The 24034-nt window shown below is 39.1% G+C and overlaps 1 protein-coding gene across 1 annotated transcript in view; it reads left to right on the top strand.

Moving 5' to 3' along the window:
* The window catches only part of LRIG3 (leucine rich repeats and immunoglobulin like domains 3), a 44872-nt gene extending 21123 nt beyond the window's left edge, over window positions 1-23749 (top strand). The window contains exons 4-19 of the mRNA XM_054835975.1: window positions 1563-1697; window positions 2326-2469; window positions 4669-4812; window positions 5135-5278; window positions 5692-5835; window positions 7195-7275; window positions 7933-8004; window positions 8368-8439; window positions 10907-11070; window positions 15781-16101; window positions 16614-16895; window positions 17503-17955; window positions 18165-18323; window positions 19417-19560; window positions 19653-19928; window positions 23042-23749. Of these exons, the coding sequence (XP_054691950.1) occupies window positions 1563-1697; window positions 2326-2469; window positions 4669-4812; window positions 5135-5278; window positions 5692-5835; window positions 7195-7275; window positions 7933-8004; window positions 8368-8439; window positions 10907-11070; window positions 15781-16101; window positions 16614-16895; window positions 17503-17955; window positions 18165-18323; window positions 19417-19560; window positions 19653-19928; window positions 23042-23286 (2980 nt within the window). The 3' untranslated portion in view covers window positions 23287-23749. The remainder of the gene's footprint in view (window positions 1-1562; window positions 1698-2325; window positions 2470-4668; window positions 4813-5134; window positions 5279-5691; window positions 5836-7194; window positions 7276-7932; window positions 8005-8367; window positions 8440-10906; window positions 11071-15780; window positions 16102-16613; window positions 16896-17502; window positions 17956-18164; window positions 18324-19416; window positions 19561-19652; window positions 19929-23041) is intronic.
* Window positions 23750-24034: the final 285 nt, after the last annotated feature.

The following is a 24034-nucleotide window of genomic DNA, read 5'->3' as shown; positions in this document are numbered from 1 at the left end:
ATTGACAGTTTTAATACCTTGTTAGTAATTACCTTATAAACAAACTAATGCATAAAGGCGAGGCTCTATGACCTGTTATCTAACTCACAGTCTTATATGGCCAGTGGAACTGACACATGGTGGTGGTGTTTGTTGTTGTTTTTTATTAAAGTAATTTGTTTCCATTTATTATAAATACTTTCAGCTAAGAGTTAAAAAAATGCAGCATACCTCTACCAGACAGCCTGAGGAATGAAACACGATACAAGCGCAGCGTTGGAGGGGCTGCAAGATCACTTACCCGTTCCCACATGTGGTCAGAAGGCCCATTAATCTACCTTCTGGTGCAGTTTTTGAGTCAGGACTTTTTTGTCTTGAGCAGTAATCCCCCCCACACCCCTGGAATATGTGAGGGTTGTTCATGCTATCCTAAATGTGTGGCTTGCTATTTGATCCAGAGCAAGCATTTCTAATAAAGGCAAACACTTTCCGGAATCAACATTCTTGTTGATAGTTTTACTGAAACTGCCGTTGCCTGCAATCTCTAGGAGCTGGGGAGAGCTCCTAAATTTTGATCATTCATCATACTAGGTACAGAATGTACCACAGCCAGAACTGACTTGAACTTCCCAAGGTAACAAGGATCATTTTGGGTTACGTTCATTTAATTGGTCGTGAGGTACCATTAGCCCCAAACGAATAACCCTATTAATGTTGCTAATGTGCAACATTACGTGATGTAATGATTCTGTACATTATGTGACTGTGAGGGAAAACCTGGTAGGTTGCTGGGTATGAGCATGAAATATGATCACTGGAAAAAATACATTTCACTGGAAGTGAAAGAAGGGGGTGTTCCTTATAGTAGACTAGGATACCCATGTCTTTAAACAGTTGCACAATTTGTGTTGTGGAATTGGGTGTGATGCTTAGCTGAAATCTGACCACACATGAAGTCCAGAATCTCTACAATGAACTGGTAGAAGCAGAAATTTACTAGAAGAATCTATAGGATGAAATACTAAAATTAGAGAATGTCTTTCTGAAGGGGGACACTGTCAACCTGTCTCTTCTAATCTAGCTCTGTTTTTCTGGAAATTCAGCCTGATTTTCATGCTTTAGGAGTTTTCAAAAAAACAAAACCCAATGCCTAGCTACTATGATGCTAACTTGGTAAAAATAGAAAATAACTCCAGTCTCATTTTGTTATGATACTGTGACATACTGTTCAATGCAAATACCAGGTACTTCTGCGGTTCAGAAATGGATGATCATAGTTTTACATCTTGTTTTAAAAGCCATGAATGGCAGTAATTGGATTATAATGCGATTTTTTTCATCTTGTTTGCTGGGAATATGTTTTAAGAAACATTGATGAACACATTTACTTAGAGCATTCCAATTTGTGATGTGGGATGGCTAGAAATGAATGTTATGTCTAGAGAACATACTTTATTGGTTTTCTTTAACTAGAAACTATTTTCAAGTGGAGGAATTAAGAACTAACTTTCGTCAGTTATGTGTAGTTAACAAGTGTTTACTCTGGAAATGACAGTCTTTTGACTACTGTCCTTAAATTTCAGGACCAGTAACAAGATTGGCAACATCTTGTCTGAACATCTGAAGCCATTTCAGAATCTAGAAACTTTGGACTTGAGCAACAACAACATATCAGAGCTAAAAATATCATCATTTCCATCGTTACAACTCAAGTATCTGTAAGTAAAAATTAGTATTACTTTTTTCTTTCAGGTTACTCTCAAAAAACTTGCTGGAAAACTTAGTTTGGCTGTTTATTAAGGTACTAAATCTTTTTTTCAGTTAGACATACATTAAATATTTATTCTTACTTTCACCTGTTGAGTTTAAGCTGCTAATTTGAATGTCTGAGTTGCTGCAATGAGATGTTTTGCTTCATAAAAGTGAAGGTCATTATCCTGAAACAAATAGATGTGTCTCTTGAGAGAAATAATTGTGTAACAAAACAAACTTAAGTTCCCCATGGTTGGGCTAGTCTTGACTTACAAGGAGTTTGCTGGACTTTTCTGAATCTACCTTAATCCGTATTCAGTAATACTACAAAGCCAGAGCTGTACTGATTGAGAAAGTAATGGGGTTGCAACATGCTATCATCTGCCAATAATACACTCCTGCAGAGCAGAGCAAAATGGTGGTGGTGAAATACTACTTGACCATAGACTGAGCTGTCAAGAGCTCTAATTAATATGATAAATGAAATTTCATTTATCAAGGAGTAGGCAGTGCAAGAGCTTTGTGTTTCACTACGTGGTATTAAGAATTTATTAAATAACTGTAAATTTAACCTTCTAGACATTGTTTCAACAGGTACATTAACAGTAACCGAATAACCTCCATGGAGCCTGGTACCTTTGACAATTTGTCTACCACACTTCAAGTATTGAAACTGAACAGGAACAAAATTTCAGCAATCCCTCAAAAGATGTTTAAACTCTCCCATCTGCAGCACCTGTAAGTGCAACCTACAATTGACTAATTGTTTTCAGGTTTTCCAAAGCACTGGCAGTGCTTGAACTTTAACCTTTAATTTAACCAGAGGCAGAGTGAGACAGACACAGAAAACATTACTACAACCCTTACTAACTGCAGCTTTGTACTGAACAAAACTAGTCTTATATATTGGTGAGATGTGAATAGTCTTTGTGTTTAAAATTGTGTCTGCCTATTAAAAGGAAAAAAAAAAAGGAAAAGGCTAGAGAAGGGGTAATAGCAGTAAGAAATATCTGTAAGAAAGCATTGGAAAAATATGAAGTGAAGTAAACTTATGTAGTTCACTACAGCAGTCTCTTTTATTTTGTGCTTTCACAGTGAAATAAAAGGAATTAATTTGCTTTCAGGAGGTATGAATAAGCAATATGCTTGAGTAAATAGACCTCTATCAGCTTCACTGATACAATGGTGTCTATAAATGTTTTACCTAATAAATAATAAAGTTATTTTATATGAAGAGGATGGGGAAATATATTTTTCTTTTCTTTTTTTTTTTTAATTGGAAAACTTAAAGAGTGCAGGAAGTTGACAAGGGGATGGGCTAGGACTGCACTTTGTCAAATCTTGAATAATTATTTTCCATATTACACAGTCAAGAGTTAAAAACGGTGAACTCTCTTAGGTTAAACTTGAGAGTGAAAGGTCATAAGAACAGTGAAGTGTTAGGATGCTTGACACATCTGGAAACAGTGACTGTGTCTTTTCTGTATACAAATGCAGGAGGCATTTGACTCAAGCCTCAGTAGAAGAGTGTGAGAGCAGTCCTGCAAGGCTCAGGATTTGTTAATGATCTTAGTAGACTTTCTGATCTTCAGATTCAACTGAAATTTTAGGCAAATTCTTGCCTAAAAATGTTCTCTTTGTTCATAATTTATTTGATAAGCTGACATGATTATGTTAGGTAGCTAAGCTGTAGTGAAGGTCAGAAATTTGTTTTATCACCTGAAAGAACTGTTCAGAGGAGGAGTGGGGAAGAACTGAAGGCTGTTCTTACTGCATGTTCTTCACTGTTTATGCACATTTAAATGCAGGAGGAGGAGTAGAGTTCTCTATCATAGAGGTGTCTGTTACCACGTAGGGTTCATGTCAGGCTACCAGAGAGGAAAGCTGAATTCTTACAAGACAGAGACTCTGAAAAATGATTGTGGTATAACCGTGGAGAGAGAATTATTTAGGTCTTTACTTCCCATGGGAAAGTAAGTTTTGGAAGGAAGGCATTCCTCTTGGTTTGGTAGGTTGCAAGTTGATAGATCGAAGACCTTCTTGAAGGGGCAGATGATCACTCGTTGTCTGAGGGCCTTTTCTCAGTATTGTCTAATCCTGTCTCTTTATACTATATATCAATTGTTGCTAATAAATATAACTGTTAATTTAGCAAATGATAGCTAGTTTAAAATTCACTGTTACAACAAGAGTTAACATTGTTCTTTGTGCCTGTGTGAGGCTAAACGTTCCTTTCACTTAGCTCAGAAAGTCGGAAAGCTGCTTGGGGTTGGTGCAGCGTTCACTTTTTTCAAGGAAGTGTTGTGGAGAGCAAGAAAATAGAAAATACTGAGTGCTACTGTCACTGCAGCTTGCCCTCCAGCCAGGTATGCCTTATAACTCCCTTCCAGAACACACATGGGTCCCAGCTTCTGACCTACAAGGGGTGTGTGTAGTGGCAGACGGGTGAGTGCCAAGACCACTTGAGAAAGAGGGAAGGACCAATTTGTAACTAGTTGTGCAGAATGAGGGAGCAATGTGTAAAGAATGCTTGACTCCAGATTAAGAAAGAGATGGATCAGCCAGGGTATTTAATTTTTCCTAGTTATCACAACTGAAAATTTTAACTTTTCCTCTGTGACTGGTTATTGAACTTGCTTTTGCTTTTGAATATGCGAACAAGACTAAATATGACATTCTAGGTCTACAAGGATTCTTTAAATCTGAAAATCAAGGAATTAACCAAATGCTTGTCCTGAGTATCAGAAAGGCAGAACAGTATTAGCATGGTTAAACATAATGTATTACAGTAAAATGTTTGATTTTTATTACATCTTGTTTCTGTTGTTTTATGTGCAAGAAAAGCATTTAAATAAGATTTGTTACCAGAGAGGGAAGAAAGGTTGTTGGCATGTGGGTAAACTTACTCTGCTGTAACTATAAATTTCATTGATGCAGGGAACTGAATCGCAACAAAATTAAAAAAATAGATGGGCTTACTTTCCAAGGACTTCCAGCTTTGAAATCATTAAAACTGCAGAGAAACGGGGTTACTAGGCTCATGGATGGCGCTTTCTGGGGGTTAACCAACATGGAAGTCTTGTAAGTATCAATTTCTTCCTGATAGGTTCTGCTGATAACATGTTAAGTAGAATTGTGCAAAATGAATAGAATTACTTGATAAAATTTAAAGATGTTTTTGAATTAAATTGTTCTAGTTTGGTTTGAAAAGCAGCAAGCAGCCATTGGTGAATTTGTAGCACAGCACATTCTGAATGCATGCACACAACTCTAAGTGTAGAGGCTGCAGCTATCTAGCCAGTATCATGAAGCCAGATGTGGACACGTGGCAAAGCACGCACGCCGCTGAGTTTCTGAACCTTATGTCTTTTATCTGTTTGTATGTGTTTGTGTGTGTTTGTAGGCAGCTGGACCATAACAACTTAACAGAGGTAACCAAAGGCTGGCTTTATGGCTTGCTGATGCTGCAGCAACTCCATCTCAGCCAAAATGCCATCAGCAGGATCAGTCCTGATGCCTGGGAATTTTGCCAAAAGCTCAGTGAGCTGTGAGTAGCTTTTATTCTATTCCAGTTTTGAAAGCCGGGTACATGCCAAAGCTTCTTACCACTGATCTGTGAATTTTTCATAACAAAGTTTCCAAGGTGACAACAACTTTTTTGTATGTGGGACAGTTACGTTTTGTTGAAAGAAGTTGGAGCCAACCATGACAGCTTCATTTCACTGTGGCAGCTGTACTTAAACTGTAACACAGTCATTTTCAAATTAAAGAAATTCATTTTCCAGTAATTTGTGAATTATCGGAAATGATGCATAAGCTGTGTGATCAAAAATGTAGTAGATTTTGTGATAGTTGTAAGGGGAAAAAACTTCCCCTCCCCCCCAAATTCACCTGGGTTGAACTTGAGTCATAAGCACTGCAGCACAAACATTAAAATACATTCTTTCCTTGAATATGCAGAGATTTGACGTTCAATCACTTAGCAAGGTTAGATGATTCAAGCTTCGTTGGTTTAAGTGTCCTGATTGGACTGTACATTGGAAACAACAAAGTAAACTACATTGCCGATTGTGCCTTCCGGGGACTTTCCAGTCTACAGACTTTGTAAGTTAACAAACTCATTTTTCAAGGTAAAAAAACGTTAAGAAGAACCCTCAGTGTTTATACTTATTTCTTCTTATGAAATATACAAGAAGCTTTTGTTAACTTTCCCAGATCAGCATATGTTTTTCTTACAGTAGGATTTTTTTCAGAATAGTTGGGAGAAGGAAGACTTCTTCTTTCATTAAAGTTGTGCACAATGGATGGTGGTAATTAGGATACGAACTTTCAGTAGCATTATTATGGGAAAGGCATGTCTCCATTCAAAGGCAGCAAGCAGCACCGCTACCCACAGCTTTAGGGGTCTGGATCATAGTTGTGTCTTAACTGAATCAACATTTTCCCTCATGGTAGAAATAAGAAGACAAAACTCAAAACTATGTATTACTATGGATGCTGATGCTTGTCATGACTGAGCAATTGCTTTAAGCATTTAGGCTTTGTTTGAAATAGCATTTCTTAATGGAAGGGGAAGAAAGAAGTAATCTAAATATACTCTACTTCATTAAAATCTCCCAATTGCATACCACTGGCCCATCTGTTAGTCAGATGAATGAAATGGTTGACTTTCCTTCCAGGCTTTGAAAAGGGTGTTCGCATTTTACTTTCAGAGGTTTGCTCATATACTCACACTTTGGGCATCTAGCAAAGATGAAATTCAGAGGGGTGTATGCTATGTTTAAGTATACAGAGAGCTATCGATCTTAAAGAGAGGAAGTCAGAGACTTGCGAGGTGTCTAGGAATTAAGTGTTAGACTTTTCCTGCTAGATTTTTTTTTCTTCTGTAGCCCTACTCTGTTGATTCTTTGCTGACACGCCATTATTTTCACAAATCTCTAATCTCTTTATGCTTCACAGATAATTAAGCTAGTGTTGTGGAAGTTGTAGGATGCAGAAGTGATTCATTTTTATTAATAAATCTCTGTGTGTTCTCTGTTTGTTAATATTATAAACTTACAAAGGCATGACTGTATTTTGTTTTGAAGGGGCAACAGTTGATCCTTTCCCATTGTATGACACTCCTTCTCTGATGGTAGTCCTGTATCTGAATACCCTTACAGAGGAACGTGGTTTTGTTTTCTAATGATTCTTAAAATTGTTGGGTTTGTGATCCTTTTAATTATCACTGGAAAAAGTACTAATAGTCTTCAAAGTCTCTCAGTAAAAATAGAAATGAAAATAGCTAATCAGGAAAAGCTTCTCTTAAAAAAAACAAATAACAAAAAAAACCCCAAACAAACAAAAAACAACCTACCAGAAAGCTATTTTAGAAATTGCTTTAAATAATACATGCTCTTGAAGTATGTACCTTGGTTTTTTTAATAGCTCATGTGGTTTGTTTTCCCATCCCCTTTTAAACAGGGATCTGAAAAACAATGAAATATCATGGACTATTGAAGATATGAATGGTGCCTTCTCTGGCCTAGATAAACTTAGGAAGCTGTGAGTATTGCTACAACATTTGTATCTCATCATTCCTTAAAAAAATTATGTTAGAATGTGTGTTTCAAGGGACACTTGAAACCAACACTTAATAATGTTATATTGTCCATAGTTGAGATTTTTTTTTCCCCTCCGTTATCATTTTGTCCTCTGTAAAATGTACCTTTTCTGTAAAAGAAATTCCAGATTTTTCAAGTCAAACTAATCTGAAGTATTATTACTATTTATGGAAACGTTTCTCAAAGAATGAAGGTTTCTCATAATAGGAAGTGATAAGCACATTATCTTGCAATGGGATAGTGACAGAGATAGTCTTTAAAGTAATGCAGCATCCAATGGAAGTGGCTTCATGCCATTGAAATTTTCAAATGTACATCTATGAAATAAAAAGATGCTTATGTGTATACATTTAGAATAATCCATATCACTGAACTGTACACATTAAACGTCTTCTAAAATCATTGTAAAATCTAGGTGTTTACTCAAGGGGAATAAATGGGTATCTTTTAAAGGTGAGACATTTTGTGGCATTGGGGTAGGTTGAATGGTGAATATTAGTCACAGTTTAGAAATAAATGCCAAAAATGCAATTGTTCAGCTCAAAAAATGCTTCTACTTTATTGCATCTTTTTTACATTAGGTATGTATATTTTTCAGGATACTCCAAGGAAACAGGATTAGATCCATTACAAAGAAAGCATTTTCTGGTTTGGATGCACTTGAACACCTGTAAGTAGTAGAAATTCACATTTAACCTAACTTTGTAAAAAAGGAATTTTGATACTAATTGAAATAAAAATAGGACTAACAAGCTTTACTTATGACTTTGAATGAAATAGACTTACCCTGGTTGCTACTGTGATCTTGAGAAGGTTCTTTTATTTTGGAGTTATGCTGAATATAAATTTTGGAATCAATGCAGAAAGTGTTATGTATTAAACATGTTTTAAAAGTCCTTAATCCTGTCTCTAGTTTTTGAGTTAGGGTATTCTTTGTATATCACTAAGGTAGCAAACTATTCCTTGAGTCTTAAATACATCCAGTTTAAATTATTCTTTCCTTCTCTAATGTTATTTTTATTTTTTTTCCTAGAGATCTAAGTAACAATGCAATTATGTCAGTTCAAGGAAATGCATTTTCACAAATGAAGAAACTCAAAGAATTGTAAGTTTCTATCTAAAGACATCATCTCTATTAAATATATAAATCCATATAAATATATAAATAAAAGGCTTGTAAGATGCTGCCTGATGCAGTGATAAACTCCCACTGTAATCTCTCTGAACTCATGTAAAAAGGGTATGTCAGTGTTTTGTCTTTTATTTTTTATGTGATGACTATATTTAAGTGAGATAGTGTAGGATAGGAGGCGTTCATTTTCTGCTACATTTGGTGTCTAGAGTCCTTATTTTAAATTGGCTGATCTCTAATAGGTATTAGATAAGGGAGACTTTGATGTAAAGTGCTATAAGATCAGCAGTGCTATCACTGAGCTAAAGCTTACTGGACCAGTGAAATGCAGTGCTGTAATTCTTTTGTAAAGACCTGGTTGTCAGTGCTTGTAATTGGGTCCTTCTATCCTGTAGTAGCAAAGGGGCAGATCTTCAGAGAAGTCATGAAGCGGTCACTGGGAAGAAGGTATTCTTCTAGTGAGTTTTGGGGGTTTTTTTGTGCGCTTAGCCTCTTTTTGATCAATACAGAAAAACGCTGTCACTGTTCCCTATGTTTTGAGCTCAGCTAATTCTTCCTCTTGCATATATGGTCTCCTCTGTTGATATCAGCCTTCTCTAGTCAGATCTGTTCTTTGAGCTGTTCTATGGATAATCGGTCAACAAACTACAGAATAACAAAAAGATGTTGCTCTCATAATGAGTAGAAACTTCCTGGAGCTTGTCTGGAGCTTTTCATTTGTGTTCTCTAGACTCCTATCAAGTATCACAGCTCAGGTTTGAAGGAACCTTAAAAGGTCATCTGGTCCAACCTTTTGTGGAAAAGGGAGCCTAGATGAGATTATCTAGCACCCTGTCCAGTCATGTCTTGAAAACCTACAGTGCTGGAGGACTCCACCACATCCCTGGGGAGGTTGTTCCAGTATGTGATTGTTCATACTGTAAAATATTTCTTTCTTGTATCTAGACAATATTTGATTCATTCAAAGTTCAGTTTCATGTTACCCATATCCTGGTGTAGCTGCAGCTGCTCTAGAAAGCAGCAGCCATGTCTCTACCCATAGCCAGAGGCTTTCTGCCTTTTCTCTTCCTTGAGTTGGATCTGGTTGTATTGCTTGATTAGTTTGCTGAACTCGCTCAGCCAGCTGCAGGGCAATTCCTAGATTTGGCACAAGGGAAGTGGTGGGAGCACAGTGCTGACAATTAGGGATTGATATAGATGATTTGACGAGTGATCAAACGTGATGGAATGACAGGCTAACACTGCTCCAGGAGATGTAAGATGCTACAAGATACCAGACTGAACACTTCAATGAAACAACTATTTGAGATTTGTTGGGGTGTTTTCCTGTACTTTTCTTGAAACACTTAGTAGACATCCTTATGTCTGAGGAAGATGCAGACAGATGGTAGAAAGTACTTACTAAATGTGCATCTAGTAATTCTATTCTGAGGCCCCTAGAGAGTAGATCTGAAAATAATGTAAGAGATACCCACTGCATCAGGGTAGCAAAAAACGCTGTGATTTCTCTGCCTCCTAAGAATAACAAGAATGCTCATAGAACTTCAGTGAAAGATGACCCGTTTCATCTCAATGTGAACTGGTGAGCTGGCATTGATAGGTTTTATCCATGCAGTGTTAGTGTGGGGAAAAAAAAAGCAGAGATGCTCTTCTTTTTCTTCAAATAATCAAGAATTAGTATGTCTTCATTTATCTTTAAAGCTGTTTCTCTCCCTGGATCCATAAATTATTTTTGCTTTTCCTCCAAGAACAGGTAAGATTTGAAGAGACAAATTTTATTACTGGCTGTGTTTTTTAATACTTTTTTTTTTATGGGTGATTCTGAGTTTTCAGCCAAAACTGAGAACTCTTCCTACTTCAATTCCAGATTCTTGATGCTTTACAGAGTATCCCCTTGCTTTCTTATTCCTTGCTCCCCTCTGTGAATGTAGCTATTTGCATAGGTTAGGTAAGCTGATAACCACTTCTGCACTTGTTATTTCCACACGACTATTTTTTGTCTCCTCACTCCCCTCTTTCAATATCTTCCTCAAGATAAATTCTGACTGAAATGGAAATGAGGAAATGAAATTGTCTCAGAATTTTTTGATGTTAGCTTCCAGAGCACCTCCCTTTTGGACTGTTCTCCTACATGCCCATTCTATGGGTCCTACTGCTGACTGTAGTTTTGTACTTGAGACACTACAAACATGCCTGACTGCCTGGACTCGTATTTGTAGCAGATGCTGGGAGTTTGGGGTAACATGTCTGTTTTGTAGAATGTAGGAGTCATGACAACAGTGTCACCACATCTGAGCCTAATAATATTGCCGTCTTTCTCTTGTGATATATGTATTTAGCCTAAAAATTTAGTTTTGTTACTGACGTGCTCATATAGATCTGCATTACAAACAGAAGAAACAAGCAGACAGGCTTTGAATGTAATTGCTTTTTTTTTCAGGCACTTAAACACATCGAGTCTTTTGTGTGATTGCCAGTTAAAATGGCTACCACAGTGGATGTCAGAGAACAATTTTCAGAGCTTTGTAAATGCCAGTTGTGCCCATCCTCAGCTGCTAAAAGGGAGAAGTATTTTTGCTGTCAGCCTGGATGGGTTTGTCTGTGGTGAGTATAGCCTCTATTCCTCATTCCATAGAACAAATTTTGCTGAATGCATTGATTTTTGTTGTGGTTTCTTTGATATGTTTTGATTTCTCTAATAAAATGGAGAGGATTTCATATTTGTTAACATTTCCTTCTCTGTTCCCAAACTGTGATGTAGATGCTCAAAGCTTGTGGCTTTGTACAAGATGGGGAGTGACAGTTCTCTAACTTCTATTTCATGAACAGCTTGTTTACATAGTACATAGCATAACGTGCAAGGGAAAGCTCAACAATTTGTGGTGGTAAATGTATATGTGTCTAGATTTAAAAGATGGATATTGTTTGGATAACTATCATTTTTAAGTGAGACATATTTTGGCAAACTTAAGATGCAATTTTTGGCTTTGATTATTTGTAAATTATTGTGGTGAGTTGACCTTGGCTAGAGGCCAGGTGCCCACCAAAACCGCTCTATCACTGCCCTCCTCAGCTGGACAGGGAAGAGAAAATATAACAAAAGGCTCGTGGGTCGAGATAAGGACAGGGAGAGATCACTCACCAATTACCGTCACGGGCAAAACAGACTCAACTTGCAAAAAAAATTAATTTAATTTATTAGTCATCAAATCAGAGTGGGATAATGAGAAATAAAACCTAACTTTTAAAACACCTTCCCCCCACCCCTCTCTTCTTCCCGGGCTCAACTTCACTCCCAATTTCTCTCCCTCCTCCCCCACCAGTGGCACAGGGGGACGGGGAATGGGGGTTGTGGTCAGTTCGTCACACATTGTCTCTGCCGTTCCTTCCTCCTCAGGGGGAGGGCTCCTCACACTCTGCCCCTGCTCCAGCATGGGGTCCCTGTCATGGGAGACAGTCCTCCACCAACTTCTCCGATGTGAGTCCTTCCCATGAGCTAGAGTTCTTCACCAACTGCTCCAGCGTGGGTCCCTTCCACAGGGTGCAGCCCTTCAGGACTAGACTGATCCAGTGTGGGTCCCCCACGGGGTCACAAGTCCTGCCAGCAAACCTGCTCCAGCGTGGGCTCCTCTCTCCACGGGGCCACAGGTCCTGCCAGGAGCCTGCTCCAGTGCGGGCTTCCCACGGGGTCACAGCCTCCTTCAGGTGTCTCCACCTGCTCTGGCGTGGGTTCTTCCATGGGTTGCAGATGGATATCTGCTCCACCATCGACCTCCATGGGCTGCAGGGGGACAGCCTGCCTCACCATGGTATTCTCCACAGGCTGCAGGGGGATCTCTGCTCTGGCGCCTGGAGCTCCTCCTCCCCCTCCTTCTGCACTGACCTGGTGTCTGCAGTTGTTCTTCTCACATATTCTCACTCCTCTCTCTGGCTGCAATTGCCCTTAGTGGTTTTTTTCACCTTCTTAGCTCCATTACCCCAGAGGCACTACCACCATCATTGATGGGCTCGGCCTTGGCCAGCGGTGGGTCTGTCTTGGAGCCAGCTGGCATTGGCTCTGTCGGACATGGGGGGAAGCTTCTAGCAGCTTCTTACAGAAGCCACCCCTGTAGCCCCTCTGCTACTAAAATCTTGCCACCCCAACCCAATACAATTATTTTCATACTGTATCAATCTTGAGGTTATTTCAGAGCTGAGAAAATTTGAAGGTAAAATGGCCATACTGACCTCAGCTCTGACCTTTTTTATGTGTGCTTGTTGTCTACTTTAAAAATTATATGGACCATGTAAGTTCCTGCCTGTATATAAATGGTATTTTAAAACATCCGATCGCCAGTTATGCTACTGATATTTTGTATTTCAGTACATCAGATAGTAAATGCTAGTAAAATACTGTTATTTTAAAACTTGAGAATTTGAAGTGATAGCATCTGCCTTAAAAGTGAAACTTCTCTATATGTGTTTAGTAACATTCATTATCACCTATATGTTATGCTCTCTAAAGCAAAGTGAAGCTAAGCATTTAGAGTAAAGATGTGTGTTTGAGTACTCTGATACATTAAGTGGGAACTTTGAAAATATCAGGAAATTGAAAGCTAACTGAATTTCCTGTATTTTTGTTGTATACAAGAAAATTCAAACTTTATATTCTTCAGAGACAAAACAGTAACCATATTTATCTGCTGAATAACTTTCCACTCATAGCAAATATGACTGCTTAATTTTTACTGTTCTCACTCCTACCCTTTTTTCAGTGGGAAGGCAGGCACAGAATATAAATTAGTGTACAAAAATGTTATTTTCTCCCATCCTATTAGCAGTCAAATGTTTAATATAGTAATGCTAAATAATGAGTAGATGGTGCATAATCTGGCTACTGCTGAAAAGAAGTTGACATAGTGCAAGAAATTACGGATTGCTCAATAGCTAATGGAGTATATATGAAGTATATATCCTTATTTATGAGAAACTCATTCTGGCAAGAAATTAAATTGGGGGATTTAGGTATATATCTCTCACTTGTTAAACCATGGGGATCATGATCTTTCTTTTAGCTGCTGAATGCTATTTTTAATGAATTAAATTCAAAACCTTTAAGATATATTAGCAAAAAGGGATGTACTACTAAGAGTAAGTTGTTACATTTAGTATGTAAAATAATTGTCATGCAGAAGTAACTAGAATCTCTTAATTCAATCAGTGAGTGTTTCACTGTTTATTAAATCTTTAAAGTGTGCCATCACTAGATGTTTGGGTGTACACACCTTGCCTTAGAAATTTACAGTGGCCACCTTTGCTTTTATAGAGTTTTCAAGAGGAGTGTGTTAAGTCCTGTCTGAGATTAAAAAAATAATCTATTACATATAATTTAAATGAGTGTATAAATCGTCCAAATCATGCCAAGTTACATTTCTGAAAACAGCTGGGAGATAGGTGGGAGTCATCCTAAGTTTGTTAAAGGCAGGCATGTGTCAGGCAAGGGTTCCATAGCTGTGAAACTAAAAAAAAAAAATAAAAAATAGAAGAATCCATGTAATTTGTGCTTCCTAAGATCATGTCTTCCAAGCTGAAACAAATCATGACACATTTCTGTACTCAAGATAACTGTGGAAGAAAAATAGAATGGATGCTTTTTTTATTTGTATTAATTACTTCAGTTTAACATAGTGATGCTAAAATAGTGCCATCTAGGTGATGACTAGCTTGTTTTGTTACATAGTAGTCAAGTGGCTTCTATATATAGTAGTCAAGTGGTTCTATAAAATGAGAAATATATTTCTCAGAGTGTGTGTGTATATATGTGTGTGTGCATTTCTGTGGTGCAAGTATTAAAATATACTCTTAAATTATTTGATTCTGACAAAAGACATTGCCAGTCTTATCCTAGAGTGTTCTTCTGTATTCTGTAGTATCTGCTTATTTGAGTGACCCTTCCTCACCCATCCCCCCCTTCCTGCCAAAATAATTAAGATTTGAAAATATTTTATTATTCGATTGATAGTACAACTAAACCAGAATGACGTATGTTCGCCTGTTCTTTCACAAGGCTAATTTAAGTATTTACAGTGTTTTACTTAGTTATCCTGTGCAACGTCAGCGAAAGCATCAACTCAATTTGCCAAAGTAGTTTGCAACTATTTGCAAATACAGTTTGTCACGGAGGACTTAAGGCATGGGTACAAAGCATGAAAACCAAACGGGCTGGGAGGCTCTGAAGGCCCATGCTTAGGGTCCCAGATCAGGGGATCTGTGTTGCCCTGGCGCTGGAGCGCAGCTCCAGACTTGCAAGTGTTCTGCAGGCAGCTCAGGTTCAGGCTATCTGCACATCTCAGGTTTTTTTGCAATGTGGAGCGTGGAGGTTCTTCAAGGGAATAATGCTTTGACCCTGATATGTTGTTCCCAAACGAGAGAGATGTAAGGAGGTAAAGCGGCTAGGTAAAGCCTGGCCCTGCAGTGCAGGCAGGGGCTGCACTAAGGAGTATTTGGGGCCTGGGGATTTTCCTGCAGTGCCTCTGAAGTTTGGGCCTGTGTCTTTGCCAGAGGATAGGAGACATCTTTGAAGGTTGAGAATATTCTGAGGCTTTTGCTTTTGGGAGACCAAGTATTTAATTGCCCACTCCTTTTGTACATGCAGTTGACAGAATAAATAGTTCAGAAGGCAACTAATTCTGTAAACTCACAAAACGGCACTTTGAAGGTAACTTTCCAATAGTAAAGGGACCTCCTGAAACTAATGTCTTGAAGTTCTTGTGTGCTGCCCTGCTTAAGGGATTTTCAGCACTGCTGCATTTGTAGGGTGGACGAAACAGCCACAAATCACTGGAGCAATGACTTTTGTACATGATTGTTTTTTGTGGGTTTGGGGAAAACCCTCAACTTTAACTTGCAGTTTGTGATGGCAGAAGAACTATGCTTTCAATAAAGAAAAACTCAGAACAGCCTGAGGTGGTGTAAAGATGAAGGGCAGGCTTCATGACTGACATTCAGTATAGTTCTTACGGATGTCAGGGGTAGTTCTCTCCTCTTTAGTGCTGCTGTTGAACAAACTGTACACACAGTCTGCTTTCAAATGTGCTTTCTTTTCAATAAGAGATGACTTGGCACAATAAACTCATAAATATGGCACCTTTAAATGCCCTAAGGCTAGCGAAATTTAAAATGAAAGCATCATGTATCCCTTCAATAAATACTTATCTGACTGTTTCTCTCCAACCTATAAAACAAGACTTACAAACTCTTTCTAAATAGAGTCCTTGGGCCTCACATATATTTCTTCTCTCTTCTTCTGTGTTACTTTTTCTGCTTTCTGTGCAGATGATTTTCCTAAACCACAGATCACTGTCCAGCCAGAAACCCAGTCAGCAATCAAAGGCTCCAATTTGAGTTTTGTATGTTCAGCAGCCAGCAGCAGTGATTCCCCAATGACTTTTGCATGGAAGAAAGACAATGAATTACTGCAAGATGCTGAAATGGAGAATTATGCACACCTCCGGGCACAGGGCGGTGAAGTGATGGAGTACACTACCATCCTTCGACTGCGTAATGTTGAATTCAGTAATGAAGGGAAATACCAGTGTGTTATTTCAAATCATTTCGGATCATCCTATTCCGTCAAAGCCAAACTTACAGTAAACAGTAAGTATGTTACTTTTTGCTTGTGGACTTAAAGTAGAATGATTTTAATCAAGATATGTAAACACAGGTTTTTCTATTCTCATCATCTGCGTCTTTTAGAAGATCCCTTAATAAGCTGAGATTATTTCTTAAAATGTATCTAGTTCCAAGATCACCATTCAGTTTTACATCTGGCCCCATTGTGCTGAACCATAGTATAGGAAAAAACAAATAACAAACCCAATTTATAGTAAATCTGACAAAATCTGTGTAAAAAGGTGGGAAAATTCTGATCTTTTCTTCACAGGAGGTTAAGTGTATACTCTGTTTCAAGGTACTATGGAAAGGTCATGTAAGACCTAGGTAGTCTAACATACTTCACAGCTCCCTCCCTTTCTCTTTGGCTACTGATAAATTTAGGTTGTATACTTCTCCCACATTTTTAGGCCCAAGAAGGATGTTAAGAGTATGCTGTGCAAAAAAGGAAAAGTATGTTTCACTTACTCATTTTGGTGTCACTAACTTTTCTTTAGTGCTGCCTTCGTTTACAAAGATCCCGATGGACTTAACGATTCGTGCTGGGGCAATGGCACGTTTGGAATGTGCTGCAGTTGGGCATCCTGTCCCACAGATTGCTTGGCAGAAAGATGGTGGAACAGATTTTCCTGCAGCACGCAAGAGGCGCATGCATGTAATGCCTGAAGATGACGTATTCTTCATTGTTGATGTAAAGATCGAGGACACAGGTGTTTATAGCTGTACAGCTCAAAACACTGCTGGAAGCATTTCAGCTAACGCAACATTAACAGTGCTAGGTAAGACAGTGGCAATCCTTGATGGCATATTCTCCTTGAACAGAGCTGTTGCTAAGCACTTCTAAAAGCATCAGCTGATTAAGACCAGCATTGTTATGAAAGTGCCGTATAGACATAAAAATGCTCTGAAATAATTTGTGTTGGTAGACACGGATAGATAGATTAGGAATATGTACTCTAGCACACAGTCACTATTATGATGCAAAATAATAAAAATTAGTTACATTTCTCAGTGTGTATACAATGTCTGATATGCGGGGGGGAAAAAAGGGGCTGTTATTTTTGTTTAGAGGCAGGATATTTTGTTTAACTTTTAATTTCGTGACATTTTGTTAACCATTTTTAATCTAGTTCTCTGCAGTCTTGAGCAAGTATGATTTGGCCTTTTTGCCTTCTAAGGTAATCAAGCGTCTAGGTCTGATCAATTGACAAGTAAACTGCAGGCTCTAAGTTCAAATTCCTTCAATGTGTTTTTTCTGAGAATGAGAGTAAGCTTCATTAGGCCTTACTGATGCATTTAATTTAGCTTTTCCTCTTGAGCTGTGAAGGGACATGTTCCCATTCTTGCAAGGTCATTTAGAATATAAGGCTTATGCTTTCTTTTCAGAAACACCGTCATTTTTGCGGCCTTTGCTGGATCGAACTGTAACAAAAGGTGAAACTGCAGTCTTGCAGTGTATCGCTGGTGGTAGCCCTCCACCCCGACTGAATTGGACTAAGGATGACAGCCCTCTCGTGGTAACAGAAAGACATTTCTTTGCTGCAGGCAATCAGTTACTAATTATTGTGGATACAGATGTAGAAGATGCTGGGAAATACACTTGTGAAATGTCGAATACGCTTGGAACAGAACGAGGCAACATCCGTCTTAATGTAATTCCTACTCCCACCTGTGATTCTCCTCAAAACATTGCCCCATCGCTTGATGATGATGGATGGGCCACAGTTGGCATTGTGATCATAGCTGTGGTTTGCTGTGTGGTGGGCACTTCCTTGGTGTGGGTGGTCATCATCTACCACACCAGAAGGAGAAATGAAGATTGCAGCATCACAAATACAGGTGTGTAAACTGAAGGTTTGCCTTGGAAATGTACAAAAATGTTTGTGGTTACTTTGCAATGACTTTATTGTAGGAACGTTTGTGTGCTTTGACTCAGAGTCAGAAGAGTGAACTGCTTGTTACCTTCAGCACTTTGCTGACAGGTTTAAAAATGCTTCTGCAAACTAAAGTATGCTGATGGCTTTGGTGTGTGTTCTGCTACCCCACAGATGAAACAAATTTGCCTGCTGACATTCCAAGTTACCTGTCATCCCAGGGGACGCTGGCCGAAAGGCAGGATGGATACGGTTCATCCGAAAATGGCAGTCATCATCAGTTCCTCACATCTTCTGTGGGAGGGTATTTCTTGCAGCAGAGGGACAGTAATGGTAGGTGTAAAATGTTAAGCAGATTTTCCATGTTGCTCAAGTAGCTGCAGTTTGCTATTGTCTTTCTAACTAATAGAAATAACACTAAATAAATGTCTTCACTGAAGTTAGAGAGGGTGTGAAATTTATTGCTTAGGATTGCTTCAATGAGATAATAACATAAATTTGGTTCTGTTCATCCAAATGACGTTATGGCTTTGCTTAAATTATGAAGATTTTCTCTAGTTTCAAGGGTAAATTTAAACTGACGATCACCTTTCCATAACAGAGTGTCCAAAAGGAATTACAACAGCATGTCTTCCTCTGTTACAGCTTGAAAAGGATGCTTGTAATGGAATGCAGGGATGGGTGGTAATAGCATGTGTAACTTTGGTATAACATAACTGATTAAACTTCCCTGGTAAAAAAGCCATTAGGGTCAAGTCAATAAAGGATTTAAGGTGGCTGCGAGTTAAAAGCTGCAGTACTTAATATTTGTACATCTGGCCCCCAGGAATCCAGAACATACCTGGTTTAGTGAGGAAAAGGTACTTTGCTGGAAAGGGGTTGGTGTCAAGATACAGTCAGGAGCTGGGGCAGGTGGGAATGGAGCAGTGATGAGATTGTTCTGCAGTTGTAGGGTAGTGAGAGGAGCAGCCTCTTTGTGGAGCGTGTCTGCAGCTTTCAGGAACCATTGAGCTGAAAATCAGTATCGCTGTTCGAGCAGGCAGTGACTCCTCAGGCTCCTCCACCTGGGACTTTCTCATTAGTGCTCTGTGCTCTGAAAGGTGGCTGTGTGAAAGTGCATGAGCCTGGCTGCCCATGCTTGAGAGGAAGTCAGTCCCTGGTTCTGATCACTGTGACTGGGTTTGTTCTGTTATCCAGAAACTGTATAATGAAGCAAAGTGTGACATGTTCTCTGTCAAGCTGATTAATTGAACACTTGCTAGAATTGGAGTTGTCATCAAAAGGTTAGGTTAAACTTAAGCAAGCTCTACACCATGAAATTTAGTTGAACAGACGGGGTTCTTATAAGAACAAGACTTAACTCAAGAAACCGTAAGCTGAAGCTTAAGAAAAGACCATACGGTGACATGTCGATTTTATTTTTAAGGTATTTGCCATCTAGATAACGGCAGTGAAACAGACCTGGAGGGTGTGGCAGATCCTTTCCTATGCCACTATCTGGGCACTTCGGGGACTTTGTACTTAAAAGGAAACACATATGGCTCTGAAGCCTTTGAAGCATACAGTGCAAGTAAGTTGGGGGCGGGGAGGGGAAAGTTTTAGTCCTAATTTGATCTTGTGCTATGATGAATCTATGTAAAAACAATTTTTCATTTTCTTTAGGTTGCAGCCCTGACCAAAGAACAGCATGCCTGGACCCTTATGAGTCTGGATATCTAAAGAAAAAGGAATGCTGTCAATACTCACCTCCACTGGAAGATACCTTTGATCAGTGTGTTGGCATAATTGGGATGCAGGCTACAAGTAGCAAATTGATTAACTCCATTTATACTCAAAATGAAGGAACTGGACTGAAAAGCAAAAGTCTAAACTTGGACACATTTGATTTAAACAGAAGCTTGGAACCCTCATCTATTATCAGTAACAGCACTTTCATGGGTATGTTCTGCTTATTGTTTTTTATTCAAGCTGCTGGTATCCTTGCTGTCTTGCTTCCTACTTCCAACACTAAGCAAAACTGATTTCTCAGCTTTTTCTTTCCCACTCCTACAGTAGGTAATTCTGTAGTAGTGTTTAGATACTCATATAGCTAGCATTGTGAAAAAAAAAAATTTTGTGCAATTTTCAGTGGGCTTCTCTTTGCTGGTGTCTGTGAATTTAGTAAGATAATACAGCATGTGGAACGTAAATACTTTAGAAAGGAGGAGAGGAGAGTCAGGAAGTCTCTGAAGAAAGGCAGTTGGACAGTTGTCCGTGACGTTCTGCATGTGTTCCTGTCTTTTTGTTTTCTTCCTCCCTCTTTGTCCCTGAGTAACTTGCGATACTGCAGTATCCTTTTTTTTTTAAGGCTCGCACAACTGAACTATACACATAGGCTCACTCTCCACTGCAGTGCATGAGGACAGTTGTGTACCCCAGAACTCAGGGTGCCCTCTGGATCCTACCAGGAGTTAGACAGGAGATGGGCCTTGTCCTGTGTTACAAAGGGCGCAGCTTGGGGCTTGGTCAGAAGCAGAACTGACATACATTGAAGGAGTCCTCAGGTCAAATGTGGTAGTCTGGTGAGGTGGTTCCCCTCTGGATGTAACTGTGAGCCTGCTGCTGCTTCTCAGGAAACATGACTTCTAAGGACCATTAGATACAATGTCCCAAATGTTTGAAATTCAGGAACAGAAAAGTGATTACAGTAAAACTGTGTAACAAGCATATTTAGATTACCAGGAGATCTTAATAGCTCACGCTTACATAAAAATCTCATCAGTGGTATGATTCTTATCTTTTGTCTTAATACAGCTGGCAGATTTCCATAAATGTTAGGATACTTACTTAAATACACCTTAACAAACTTCAGGCATACCAGAAGTTTTGCCTGACAGGCAAAAGGTGTGCAGGGTCCCAGGAGGGCTCAGGGCAGGTGAGGAGACTTGAACTCCAGTGTATGAGGATATATTGTATAACACAGTGAGCCAGAACTATTTACCCTTCAAAGTAAGGCACTGTGGAAAAATGCCCTCTCTACCCCTTCTTTATCTTCTTTTCTCGTGGTGTGTATGACAAGAGAGTTCCTGAAGCTTAATTCAGGGTTTACAACTTCAATCCAGATTGCAGGGAGAGGTTTGGGGGAAGGAGAAAAGTGTTGCTTTACCTTTGAAGCTCCCGAAATTTGGGGTGTTGGTTTAAAACGCATATAAACCCACATACTGCTTTCATCCCTGTGATATCTGAGCGCCAAGTACAGCCCTGGTACTGTGGATCATCTCCCAGCTGGTGTCAGCGTGGTCGATCAAGGCCTGGGTCTGCTGGCTGTGTGAGGGGACCTGGGGGAACGTGCATCACTGGGCTCTTTGTTCTCAGGGGGTGGGGAGGGAGGTAGAAGCTCTGAAGTTTTCCCCCTTCGAAAGCCAGATGTTTGGACTGTAAAACATTGCAGATGCCATGACATCTGGCAGAGGCCCTGGGACTACACACGTTCTCCTGGCTGCCTGCCACTATTGCTGTGGTGGGACTGTGCAGATAGGGCTTTACCACGTCTCCTGCAGAAAGTAGTTCCACTCTATGTGGGTATACCCAGGAGTTAATGCAACCTCAAGGGCTCATATTCCCCTTTCTGCCCCAAAAATCTATGCAGAGCTACTTTTTTTGTCAGTTCTGTGAGCTAGTACCCCACCCAACTTTCATCATCATTGCTTTGGATGCTTCGTAATCGTTAGCACTCTTCACTCAAAGGGCCTATGGTTAGATCTTGGAGGTGGTGGATGTGGAAGAAGTCTTGATAAATTTGTTGTGGATTTGCTTCTTCAGCATTGTCTTCAAATTCAGCCCCCCTTTGGCCTTTACAATCACAATGAAGAAGACAGCTCGCATTAACATCACTGTTGATACATAAGCCAGAAAGTTCACAGCTTGGATTTTTTTTTAATACTTTTTTTATAAGACAGAATTCATTTGTAGTTTTGGTGCTGCGAGGCACATCCTTTCATGTTGTGTTAGGAGCAAAATTGCTCTGCAAACCATTGATGCAAATACGGACCTTGTCCAAATCCATTTTTAGTAACTTCTCAGATTACAGTTTTACGTGAGACCTTTGCTTCTAGCAGCTAAGCAAAATTTGAAATATGGCTTTTTGGGTGCAAAATTTATTAATGATTGTAGTGTTGAGTTATTAATAAAAACTGAGTTCTTCAAAATCAGCCTGCGGCACATTGTCCTCTGAAAGTAGGTCTTCTGAGTGTCACTTACAGACACGATGACTTGCAACGGCCATATCTTCAGTGAAAAAAGAGAAGGCCCTTCTTGCAGAGGGGTTGACTCTAATACCTTCCCAGTGGTGAAGAGTGACAGGCACACTAATTGTTTTCTGGCTAGTGAATCCAGGCAATTATTAATAAAGATTCAATTGAAATGCCAAATTCTCTTTGGGCTACGTCTGTTCTAGCCAGTTGTGGGCAAAGACATGAACAGGTGTGAATAGAGAATTTGGCTGGTGGGACCTTTATTATTAATGAGGGATGCTAGCGAGAAAAAGATTGTTTTAGCATTCTGATTGTGCAGTGGGAGGATGTGGTATAATCCTATACAGGTTGGTTTTTTTCATTTTTTTTTAATTTTTGCTGAACTGCGTGGCACATTTCACGTGCCATTCGTTCACAGAAGAACAAAATAGGAAGTCTGTTCTGACTTTTGCATTATAAAGTGTCTGGTGATACGTTTGCAGTTTGGTCCATGTGCCCACCTCCCCCCCCTCACCACCTTCGCCTAAGGAAAATGATCATGGGAGTAGTCACTAAAACAAAAGTAATGAAGTTGAGTGTGGCTATACATTTACTTTGGAAATGCTTTTAATGTCTCGAGTGGCAGAATGTTGCCTTATGCTTGTGATCACACGGATATTTTCTTTTAAGGTGTAAAACAACAGTTAAGTAAAATCAAACTTTGGTGAACTTTTGCTTGTATCTATCCTTGGCTTGCATTCTAGTGTGCAGCCCTGAGTGAGACACAAAACTGTTAGCATCAGTATTTCTGTATGTACTTACTCATTTACTGTCTTTCAGGAACATTTGGAAAGCCTTTATGGAGGCCTCAGCTGGACTCTCTTTCAAGTTGTAGACAACCAGCAAATTGCCAACCAAAAACCTCCCATAATAATCCTCATGCCTCACTGGACTTCAATGCAGAGGCACATGAAGATGGAAAGGAAAGGACAGTTTCTAGAGGAGAAAATAGCATTTATACTTACAAACAGTCCTTTGAAAACTTTAGGACTTCAACTTTCCAATCCTGTGATTTGGATACATAGCTCCTTTTGGACCTGCCATTGATTTCTGGAACCAAAAAATATTTTGACATACTACTACCTCAGTGTGGAATTTTATTTAAAAGGGAATAAGGAAAGGAAGAAGGGAAGAAAGAAACCACATGATGCTATGAATTCAGAACAAATAAATGCATTTTTATTCAAATAAAGCATAATTGCCAAAATGCTCTATGTTTTTATACAGGGAGAACATTCCTTATAAAAATACTATATTTCTAATTATTTTATAGCTTTGTTTTATGCAAATAATATCTTTTGTAAATTAATGGTGTAAATAATACAGCATATGTATTTCTATGTCAGACTTCATTTTATTGAAACGAGTAGTAATCATTCTAATTTTGTACTGTTACTTGTACCTTTTTACAAATGGAAACTCCATGCTCTTTGCAGGTATCATGCATCTTATTTGCACATTACTTTTAATAAAATATGCTGCCATGTGGTCTGTGGCCCACATTAGTGTATGAAGAGTGAAAAATGTGAATTATGTTTGTAGATAGAGGAATGTTGCATTTTTAGGTGCCTTCTGTTGCATGTTTACACCTTTATTTGACTAAGACTTGTATCTCTGGATTTACTGTGTTAAGTATGTTCTGCTTCTAAGAGCAGGTGTGGTCCTGCCACAGCTTCTGGTGGCTGGTAAGGTGGGTTGAAGCTCTCTTTGTGCCACAAGAAGTACGCGAATCTTCCACTTTCGTGAATTCCCACTATCAGATGTGTGTGCACG

This window comes from Grus americana, chromosome 1, assembly GCF_028858705.1.
Source record: "Grus americana isolate bGruAme1 chromosome 1, bGruAme1.mat, whole genome shotgun sequence".
Lineage (NCBI taxonomy): Eukaryota > Metazoa > Chordata > Aves > Gruiformes > Gruidae > Grus > Grus americana.
The sequence above is the reverse complement of the archived record's forward strand: the minus strand, read 5'-3'. Positions and strand labels throughout refer to the sequence as shown.